The sequence below is a fragment of the Microcebus murinus genome, unplaced genomic scaffold (assembly GCF_040939455.1).
Source record: "Microcebus murinus isolate Inina unplaced genomic scaffold, M.murinus_Inina_mat1.0 scaf041_hap2_Mmur4.0, whole genome shotgun sequence".
NCBI classification, from domain to species: domain Eukaryota; kingdom Metazoa; phylum Chordata; class Mammalia; order Primates; family Cheirogaleidae; genus Microcebus; species Microcebus murinus.
Window position 1 is genome coordinate 172,689 of NW_027438987.1, and position 11,358 is coordinate 184,046.

The 11,358-nt window shown below is 43.9% G+C and overlaps 1 protein-coding gene across 1 annotated transcript; it reads right to left on the reverse strand.

Moving 5' to 3' along the window:
* Nucleotides 1-340: 340 nt before the first annotated feature.
* LOC142868744 (6-phosphofructo-2-kinase/fructose-2,6-bisphosphatase 1-like) lies at nt 341-11,315 on the reverse strand. Its single transcript, XM_075999909.1, has 5 exons — nt 8,692-11,315; nt 4,790-4,919; nt 2,057-2,119; nt 1,006-1,070; nt 341-658 (listed from the first exon to the last, which is right to left on the reverse strand). The coding sequence occupies exons 1-5, from the start codon at nt 8,779-8,781 to the stop codon at nt 599-601; spliced, it is 408 nt and encodes a 135-aa protein (XP_075856024.1). The 5' UTR covers nt 8,782-11,315; the 3' UTR covers nt 341-598.
* Between the last annotated feature and the right edge of the window lie 43 nt (nt 11,316-11,358).

Sequence of the window (11,358 nt, forward strand, 5' to 3'; positions counted from 1 at the left end):
CTGGGAGGCCAGGGTGTTGGTTGGGTCATTCACATGGACAGTGAAATCAATATGGCAGCAAGAGTTGGAGAAGAGAAGAGCACTTGGCCTAAGTGCCAGATTGTTCGCCAATTGTAAGGATGAAGGTGTCATGTCCCCAGCCACCTTGCCCACCAAGGAACAAGGCTCACAGGTACTCACAAGGACCCGTTTCCTCCCCCATCATTGGAGGTGCTACCATAGAACTCTTCCCTCCAGGAAGTCTTCACCCATTCCACACCCCCACAGCACCAGAGCTGAGTCAGGATCAGGATCAGGATCTTGAGAGCGCTGGAAGAAAGCTCACCATGACCTCTTACTCTCCTCCTGTAGCTAGTAAGAGAAGTCTTTATTGATCAGAGAGTATGACTTAAGAAAGAAAGAACTTTATCCAGAGCTAGACAGTTTCTTAGTTGTGGCCAGGAATTGAGACTTGTTTTAGAGCTGCTGAGGGCTTCTTCACTGGTAGCCAGTGAGGCCAAGACCAGAGTCTTCTCAGGGTAGGGAGAAGAGCAAGGATGTCAGTTCCTAAAAGTAGAAGGCAGTGAGGACACAGGCAGTTTGACTTCTTGGAAAAAGGTCAGTAATGAGCAGGGACAGTGTCCAAGGCTTCTTGAGGGTCCCGGGTGACGTCCACATTCTGAGAAGAGAGCCCAAGATTAATAGGAGGAAGATAGCAGTGTAGAGCCCTAGCTCGTCCCCTGCCTCCTATCCTCACTGCCCGGCTCCTCTCTCAGCCAGGCCTGGATCTCGACCCTCTTTTCAGGCCTGCCTGGGTAGGGAATCTCGGCCTGAGGCCTTTGCCCTCCATCTCCATGGTGCCTCAGGTCTGGGCTGTGGGTCCTGCGTTTCTGGAGGCTGGTTATTCTACCTGTTGGTGCAAAACACCCAGGCTCTGTGGCGTTGGGGCAGCCTTTCTGTGGGGGAGGGGACTTTTGCCATGTGCTGTGTCCACAACCAGCCTGGGCCATGGAGTCCCCCACCTACCTCAGGCTTCTCCCGGTGTGTGTTCACGGCCTCCACATTCAGGTAGATGGGCTCCACTTTGCAGCCTCAGAAAAGAGCAAACCATTTGTCTGTAAGCCCTCAAGGTAAGCACAGGTCTTCCCTGAGGTTTTGCCCCCCCCCACCATCAGCACCCACACCCCCAGTTCCATACGTGTGCAGATTGGAACCACCCAGTAGGAGGGAATTTAAACGGCTGTGTGATGCCTGAGGAAGACACCAGGCCTGAGAGGCAGCCTACAGGCGTCCTTCCTGCTCTGCCCCCAACAATCTTAGTTCTCTGAGCTTCAGTTGCTCATTTGTAAATGGGGATGGAGATGAGAGATCTGTTGCCTCCCCTGTCTCTTGTGGTCTGCGAGATCTACGCGGTATGGATGGATCTCTGCTGATCCTCCAAGCCATGTTAGGTGCTGAAGGTGTGGAGGAGTCCTGGGGCCACGCCTTGGACAATCAGTATCAGCAAAGTTCATTTAGAAGACAGTGCGGTTACAGGCAACACCAGGGGTGTAAAACGTCACAGTGGAGTTCTCAGGGACCTGAAGAATGAGGAGGGTGCATCATTGGGGCCTGGAGCTGGCAGAGGAGGCCCAATGCCTGTGGATTGTACCTTACTCCAGGCTTCAGTAAGCCATTCTGCCCTGTGCACACCCCACAATAGATTCGATTCAGTCCCTTTCCTGTTCATGAACCTTTTGTAGTTAACCAATGCCCCAAGAGAATACTGAGCTCTTTCTCCAATATGGCTCCAATCTATAATTTTCCTCTGGTCCCCTTTATGGAGTCCCCCTTCTATAGCTCAGTGTTGTATGCTCACTACACTGTCAGAGACAGAAAAAGTTGGAGCCAGGCCCTGGATTTAGAGGCCATGCTATCCTTTCCCTGTTATCTGACTACCATCAGCCCCACCTCCACCAGGACATCCATCTATTCACGCAGGGAACCTCCCCTAGGACTCTGCTGGGAAAATGGCAGGCACTGGGAGCATGCTCATAGCCCCATATACCTTTCCTTGGATTGCCTGGGGGATACTCACCATGAGCCACAGGCGTGAGTTTGAGCACTGTGTGCAGAGGGCACTTGAGATACGGAAGCTCATCTGGAAAAGAGCAGGAAGCAGCCCTCAGAGATCTCTAGGGCTGGCCAGGGCACCACCTCCAAGGCCTCCGGGCTGGCTGGACTCTCCCCCTGGCACCTCCCCATGCTGGGCTGGGCCTCACCAGGGCCCCCTTCCCCAACCCTGCAGGGGCAGCGCCAAGAGCAGGCTGGGCACAGAGGAGGAGAGCGGGGAGGCGGCCGGCCGGGGGCAGGGAGGAAGGAGCACCTGGGGAAAGGGGGGCAGGCTCTGGGTCCTGCAGGAGGGTCAGGCCGGCCTCCCCAGAGACGGCCACCTATTCACTCCTGGGTCCAACAGGACACCGAGGCAGGCCGCCCCACTGTCGTAGCCTGGGGCCTTGCCCAGACGCCCACCATAAAGTCCCATGGTCCCTGTCGGCAAGTGTCCACTGAGCCCCTGCTGTGCGCCAGAGTCCAGGGCGCAGGTGTGCGTGGCACTGACAGCTCCCGCAGCCTCCTCCCCAGCGCAGCTGCTCCCTCCCACTGCTCCTACACTTCCCCGTGGACTGGCACCCGTGGAGTCACTTGTTCCCAGTTGTTGACCTGGTACATTAAGTGGCTCTGAGTGTTCATGTACAATTTCTTGTCAGGGCCTCCGTTTCCATTTATCAGGCAAGGCTGAGAGGAGGGGACAATAGGCCCATTTTCTGGATGAGGAAACTGAGGCTCTGAGAGGGACGTCCCTCATGGGAAGTCCTGCGTCCAGGAAGAGTCAGAGCAGGGACTTGAACCTAGACCCTCTGAGGCCACGATGTGTGTTCTGTGCCCTGCAGTTGGGTGCCCCTGCCATGGAGGGGCTTGCAGCGTCCTGGAGGTGCCACAGCCACCTGCTGGGCACCCTCATCCTCCTGTACACCCGCTCCCCATCTCCCTCCATTTAGCAAGATCCCTTCATGGAGGAGTTCCACCTCCCTTGGTGGCTTCCCTGATCAGCCCTTAGGTTCATCCGAGGCCTTTGAGGCCTGCCACCGCCCCCCATAGCCAGCCCCCCGAGAGGTCAGGCTGCGCGTGGTACTGGGCATCCATCCTGCTCTTCCTCCTCGTCTTGTCTTCATCGTCGTCAGGCCCTGGGCTGAGGGTGCTTTGTGCCCTATCTCACTGCATCCTCCATGATCCTCTGGGGTTCTGTACCCCTCACTGTACCCATGAGGAAACAGACCTGGAGAAGGGAAGCCACTTGCCTGAGGTCTCTGATCCAGCTCTGCCACTGCCTCAACTAGTGACCTTGGCCCAGATTCTTCCTTCTCTGGCCTTCAGTGTCCTCATCTCACAGGACAGAATTGAACTAGATGCAATCTGAGGGTACCCCAGGCCTGAAGCTTGTGGGTCTACATTCCCAGTCACATCATCTCTCTGGGCTTTGTTCCAACATCACTCACCTGAGTAATGGGGGTAAGAACATCTGTCCACCCCACCCTGCCCTGCCCAGCTGCCAGGGTAGTTGTGAGCAGCCGGCGTGGCCTGTGTGTGAAAGCAAGTAGGAAGTGGAGAAAGCAGGAGGTACCCATGTCCCCCAAGCACTCCACACATATCTGAGAGGGGAAGGCCTCTGGCATGCACCTGGGATCAACTCCTATTGACACTCTGAGCCCTATGACCTTGGGCAAGTCACCTCACTTCTCTCCATTTCTTCATCTGGACAATGGGAGTTATAGTGCCTGCCTCACATTCTCAAAAATTTGCCCTGAAAATTAGAGACGTGAACATACATAAATCTAGCAGGGCAAGGACCCCCATGCTACACATCCCATCAGCTATTTCCAGTGAGGAAATTGAGGACTAGGAAGAGGAAATGACTTATCTAATGTCAAGTTCTCAAGTTCCCTGGGTTAAGATTCTGGATGACCCCATATTACAAGTGCTTTTTATTTTGAAACTAGAATTATAAGAAAAAATCCAAGACTGCAGGACATTGTAGGAATAAAATATTATTTTGTACTGTCCTTAGACACCCTCAAAATATCACGGAAGTGCCAACACTTCAGTATCCACATTGGAAATGGACTCTCACACCTGAAGGTGATATAACCGTCCATTGCCAGGCCACCTGTTCTAGTTTGCAGTTCAGTGTATGTAGTCAGTATATAGGTACTGTGTAAATACAATGTCTAAGATATTTTAAAAAACAAATTACTATTTGAAAACAATTTAAAATACAAACATCATTATTTTAGGGAAATCATCCCTACAGCAAAGACAGAAACCTATAATCAGGATCATGAAGCCATGAAAGGCCCCTGATGGCAGCATGTTTTAGGAAAATACTGGCTCAGCTATTTCAGGTTGAGGCAGACTGTTAATGTTGGCTTTGAAAATGCTAGCTCAGAATAATACTAATACTAATAATAGAAGCTAACATTCAGATAGCCTGTACAATGTGCCATGAACTGTTGTAAGCTCTTTACATATGTTGTTTATTTAAACTTCACCATTATTCTCCCCATTTTACAGATGAGGAAACTGAAGCCAGAGAGGTAAAGGAATTTGTCAAAGGTGGTACAGCTAGTAATTGACAGAGAAAGAATCTGAAGCCAGACATCTTTGTTCTAGATACTCTGCTGTTAACCACTAAGATACAAACTCCTAATTGCTGGTATCAGGGTCTCGAATCATGTTTAGTTCCCCACGCCAGAAACAGAGAGGAAGGTGTTACCAGAACTTTTATCCAGGAAGTATGCCAGGAGGCACCGCATGACAGCCTGGTGGCAGATCACCAGTACGTTCTCCTGTCGTTCTAGCTCCATTATAACTGGCTCCAGACGCTGGACCAGATCCTCATAGGACTAAAAGTGAGAGAGACACTTGGGTAAGAAAGGGAGATGAAGCATATTTGCCAGATGGGAGTAACTCTAAACCAGGAATCAGAAAAACTTGGTTCTGGTGCCAATTCAGTTGTTGACCCAGCAATATGACCTTAGGTAACTCACTGCCTTCTTAGGATCTCTATTTCTCGTCTGCTAAATGAAGACAATCAATATAGTGGACTAAATAACAATAGTAAAACTCCTCACTACGAAATGTCTTCTTTATTTTTTATTTCAGCATATTATGGGGGTACAAATTTTAAGGTTTCAAATAATGCCCTTGCCCCCCAAAAATGTCTTCTTAATTGCACTGCTGATCTTTCATTTAAAAAAAGTAAGAGAAATTCTATGAATATAGGGTTCCTAAATGAAGAAAACCTTGTAAAAAAGAATGATAAGTGTGGATGTAGAAGCCACAGCTACCCTGGGGGCATTTGCCAATCATAGTAACCAAGAGGCTTGAGTTTTTTTTAAAAAACAAACCTCATATAAATAGGAGATAAGGCCTTAGGTATACACAAGGTAGGGAGTTGGGGCTGAGACTGTCATACAAATCTGAGACCCTCAAAGGGAAAATATTTACATCTTCCATAAAAGTGTAAGCTAGAAAAACTCCACTCACAGGCAAAGGGGAACAACAAGAAAATGTATCTGTCTCTTCTTGGCTCTTTGTGGAAAAAATTAAGAGAAGACTCCTGTAAGAATTTATAACCACCAGCCTTCCCTCAGGCGGGGTGGTGATTCAGAATTACATTAGCCATGTTGTTTGGAAAATGTTATGCTGAAAGTTTAATAAAAAGTGGTCTCAAGTTGTTAGCTCGCAGGACTACAGATAAAATGGAAATTTTCTCTGGATTCTCTCAACTCAGGCTGTATGAGATTCCCAAAGATAAATTCTTGCTAAACTGGAGCTCACATAACACAAGGAAATAAGCTGCCATGAACAAGACTAAGCAGAAACAAGAATAGAACCCTAAAAACTTAAGGGATGTACGATATAAAATAAATGTTTGAAATTTTTAAAGCAATAAAATGTGGAATAGAAAATATAAGGAAGAAACAAGATGCCATCAAATATATGATGTAGATTTGAAAAAGAACTAAATAAAATTTCAGAAATGAAAAATATATTCATTAAAATTGAAAACACAGTGGATAGGGTAAACACATATTAGATACCACTTAAGAAATAGTGATTTAGAAGATAAAGCTTGGTCCTTGCCTGCGAGAGTGGCCACTGTGTTGGTGCTCTGGGGCTTGGACCCTGGCTAGCCAGAAAAAAAAAAAAATTTAAAAAAAAAAATAAATAAAAATAAAAAAATAAAAAAATAGAAGATAAAGCTGAAAAAATTATCCAGAATGCAGCAAAAGATACAAAAAGATAGAAAATAGGAAGGAAAAATTAGGAGACATGAAGGATAGAGGCAGGAGTAACACATCTAATTATATTTCCAGAAAGAGATAACAGAGAGAATGTGAGAGAAAAAAAATTAAAGATATAATATATGAGAATTTTTCAGAATTGCTGAAGAATCCCAATCCTCAGATTCAGGAAGTCTCACTACTTCTAAGCAAGACAAATAATAATAATAAAAAAAATATATCTAGACACGTGAGAGTGAAACGCAAAAGGAACAAAGATACAAAGACCTTAAAAGTAAAAGCTAGATAGAAAATAAATGACAACTAGACTGATAGCAGATTTCTTAGCCACAGTAGAAGCCAGAAGACAGTAGGGGGTAATATCTTCAAAATGCCGACAGAAAACAACTGTCCACTTAGAGCTTTCTACCCAGCCAAAGTATCACTAGGATTGAGGAATCCCCCACCCCACCAAGACATTGTAAGACAAAAAGAAGGGTAAGATTACTATCAACAGACCTTCATTAAAAAAGCTTCCAAAGGAAGATGAAAAATTAACTCAGAAGGAAGACTTGAGATACAAGGAACAAGAGCGATCGAAAGAATCAGTAAATGTAGTTAAATCTAAATAAACATTGACTGTTTACCATAATAATAACAGTAATAACAACAGTAATAATTCATTTGGGGGTTAAGACCAAGATTGACCTAAAACACAAAACAATTAGCATGTAAATTATGAGAGAAAGTGACCAGAGTCTTAAAGTTCTATTGTTTAGGGGGAGGGTGGAGATATTGATTTTAGATTTTGTTAACTACATGTATTAAAATGTTAAGTGTCAAGTTGGTTCTATTGCAATGAATAACAAATAATCATTATAAGTGATTTTAAAATACAATATTTTGACCTTACATCCTTAGTGGGATATATCTGCTAAGAATAAAAAGAATCATGATGAAGTCTTTTTAAGAATATTAAGGGTAACTTCTAAATAAATGGAAACAGATTATATAACTTAAACATGGATGTAAAAACTCTATCAATCCTTAAGAAGGCAAGAACAAAATGAAAAATAAACTAGGCATAGAGAGCTCAAGACAAGATAATAGAAATAAACTAAAAAAAATAGTAATTATAATAAAAGAAAATATACCAAACTTACTATTCAAAAGGCATATATTTTTCAGTTTGGATTAAAAACAACAGAATCCAACTATAAGCTGTGTTTACAAGAGACACAAAACAAAAATACACATGGAAGTTGAAATAAATTAATAGATAAAAGTGAACTAGGCAAGCAGTCTCCAGAAGCAATCTTGTATTGCTATATTAATATTAGATAAAATATACTTTTTGGTATGATGGACATTGGAAACTAAGAAAATGGGAGGTTGGGGGTAGTGAGGGATCAAAAATTACTTATCAGGTACAATGTACACTATTCTTGTGACAGGTACACTGAAAGCCATGACATCACCATTACACAATTCATCCATGAAACAAACAAACAAAAAAAACACTCATACCTCCCAAATCTATTGAAATAAAAAAACGAAAATAAAATACACTTTTGGGCAAAAAGGATTATCAGGAGAAAAGAGGTTTGGTCACTATGTAATAATAAAGTGTACAATTTACTAAGAAGATGTAATTGCTTTAAATTCGTATGCCTCTGATAATATAGCCTCAAAATACATAAAGGAAAACAAGGACAAATTAAGATGGATTCTATAATGTCATTTCCAAGGAGGACGATACAAATATGAAAGTGCTATGTAACTGAACAGAATATCTATTGTTTTATCTTCCCAGATGTCCTGCTTTTCTGATAATTCCTCCCAGGAATTTGTATCGGAAATGGAATATGACTAATAAATGCTCTATATTGTGGAACTGACTAAATGGAGGCTGGGTTGAAAGCAATGAGAATTCATCTCATATGGGGATAGGAAAGTGATGGTCTGGTTCATGTGGTGGCAAAGAAGTCGGTTAAACAATTAGCCATTGTCCCTTTGGATGATGCCCTGTTACCCAGAGAGGATGGAGCTTTAGGCAACTTGGCAGCAAAACGTCAGGAAATTAGAGGATGTTGAATTATTTCAAGTGTCTTTAGTGATGGGATACCAGAGAAAAGTCTAGGATAAAGTGGGCCTTCCTGAAAGCAGAGAGAATAAGGAAGCAAATATGTAGCTTTTTAAAAAGTCTGTTGCTTATAGCCAAGAATCTAAGCCAAGGGTCAGATAATCATGTGTTTTGTGAGATGGCAGCTGCCGCAAAATATGCTTTACCCTGTTTCTAAAGCTTTCTAGGCAACTGTGGAATCCTGGCAGTTGGAATGGAGGTCTTGGGGAGGAGTTATAGAAGTTACACCACCCCTCCCAACCTTACCTCTCCCTTGGGATAGCGGTAGCGATATTTATCTTGGTCTCGTAGTGCAAATTCTTCAGGATAGTGTTCCTGGATTTCTTCATAGGTCATCTCCTCACAGACACCCTGAGATAAAGTATTTGGGGCAAAAGTATTCACAAGATGAAATCCACACAGCCTTTGTTATAGTTCTGAGACCAATGATTGTGGAAAAGTAGCAAGTGAGCACCTGGGTCTTGTGAACACAGCTCTGGATTTGCGCCTGTTGTCTGTGAGTGTGTATGTGTATGTGTGCATGAGGTGTGCAGCTATGTGGATGTGAGAGTAAAGGTAGATGGATAGGTGAGCTCATGCTGAGTGTATGGTGTTTTTCTATGATTGTCCCAGTAGGTCCATGGGTGTACCTTACATATCTAATTATGTATTTTTATACCTCCATGTGTGATTGGTAGAAGAGGGTCCATGTATCTGCGAAGTGCATGTATGCAAGTGTGAGCATACTTGTGGTAGGTATCTGTGACTGCAATATGCAAGTGCATGCATGTGTGCACATATACCATAGTGATCTCCCATTTGATAACATTTCCCATCCCTCCTGCCCAGACCTCTTCTTCAGGACCTATGGGAGATAAAGAAACAGATATCCATAGACATTTCAGAGAAGAACAATTAGTAAATTTCTAAGGGTGTCAGAGTGGGCTTTGGGGAGATACACTCTCCTCAAGCAAAGAAAGAATGGAGGACTCAGAGAATTAGTTCCTCAGGAGCTTATGAGAAATTCCAAATCTACTGAGAAATCCCCAGAGGTGAGGTGGCTGCTGGTGGCAGTGGGAAATTATGTTGGGTTTCTAAGGTTTCCTTCTGGATGTGTGGATTTTAATTAAACCATCCTGTGGGTGGGGGAGGGCAGCAGGCTCTGGTTGCTGTCTTTTGGATCCATCTACCAGGCTTCCTTCAGGGGTGAGAAACCCCGCCCCAACCCACAAACAGTTCTGCAGTGTTGAACTTCTCCAACTGACACTGCCCATGAAAGAAAGTGCAGCCTACTGGGTACACAAGGCCCTTCCAGATTGGCTTCAACTTTCTATTCTGAGGAATGCCAGGAGCCTATTGCCTATAGAAATGGCCACTGACTCCTTATTGACTTTAGGCAAACTGCCTAATCTCTGCGAATTTTATTTTCCTTATCTACAAAATGAGGAGAATTACAACTACTTCATAGAAGTGTTTTGAATATTAGGAATAATTTATGTAAAGGATACTAGTGCAGGATGTACATGGCACATTTTAAAGACTCAGTCAGTGGAATTAAGTATAATTATTATTAATCATAGAAAATAAACCAGAAACTTAGGCATCATTCTAAATTCTTGCTTCTTCCTCACCCATCCCTCCAGAGCCAATTCCTGAGATTCTACTTCCTAAATCTCTCTCAAATCTCTTCCTTTTTCCTCCTTCTCTGTCTCCACTGCTACAACTTTAGCAGTTCCATATAAACACAATATCCTATTTGCTTATGCTGCTCTGTCTGCCTGGAATACCATTCCTGATCCTTTTAACTTGGTTCACTGCTACTCAGCCTCAGGCTTCAGGTAGGCATCACTTCCTCCAGGCAGATTCTGGCTGGGTCAGGTGCTGTGCCCTGACTTCTATGCACCTATGGTCTTGTCTATCAGAGCCTGTATCACACACACACTGTTTTGTATTTCTGTTTATTCCTCTGTCTACGTAATTTATCACAAAACTCAGTGAAGATAGGAACTAATCAGACTAATTTCTGTCTCTATCACTACTCCAGAACCTGAAACAAGTAGATGTTCAATAAATGTTCACATCACAGGTGGGCCAGAAATAAGCAGCAACTAAACTCCTATGATGAACAGTTTACACATTTGTTTGCATGCATTTTGTAGCAAATGTATGGGATCTGTAGAACAGTGCTGCATAGCTCTTTTTTAACTATACGTATCTCAGTACCTCTATATTTATGTACATATGTATGAATGTACACACACACACACACAATCTATAGAAGCATATCTAGCAGTCAAGCAAGTTAACCTATCCACACACAAGTTATCTACACTTGTGATGAAGCTTTTATGTTGATGTCCAACCACTATAACCTGTGGGCTGCTGCCCTGTGCCAGTGTACCTAGAGTGCAGGTAGACAATGGAGAAGAAACAGCTTCTTTCTCAAAGAGCTCATAGGAAAACCTGATCCTGAAGAGCCATTGCCATATCACCAGAGTTGAATCCTTTATTCCTCTTTCTTCCTCACCCTGTGAAGCCAGTGCACTACCAAGTCCTGTTGATTCTACCTTTGAAACATTCCCCAAGTCTTTCTTCTTCATCTCTAACGCCACTACTATGGTTCAACATGCCCTCACCTTTTGCCAAACTAATGCAGCCATCTCCTTACTAACCTATGTGCTCATTCTGGCCCTTTTCCCACTGAGTCTCCAAACATGCCCAGGGGTGGACTTTTATTTAAAAAATGTAAATAATGTTCAGACCAATCCTCCTTGATTTAGACCCCATCAATGGCTTCCCACTGTTGTTAGCTCAGCATCTGAATCCCCCAACGTGGCCTATAAGACCTCATGGCTGCACTTGCTTTTAAGCCTCATCCCCATTTTCTCCAGACCTCGTTATCACCATCTCAGCCTCTCTGCTATTCTTTCCTTC

Excerpts from the sequence above, each read along its gene's own strand:
- LOC142868744 (XM_075999909.1), bottom strand. The coding sequence starts at position 8,781 with ATGACCTATGAAGAAATCCAGGAACACTATCCTGAAGAATTTGCACTA. Across the intron at positions 2,120-4,789 it reads CTTCCTGGATAAAAGTTCTG|ATGAGCTTCCGTATCTCAAG; the intron begins GTAACACCTTCC and ends GCTCTTTTCCAG. Across the intron at positions 659-1,005 it reads CACACCGGGAGAAGCCTGAG|AATGTGGACGTCACCCGGGA; the intron begins GTAGGTGGGGGA and ends CTCTCTTCTCAG.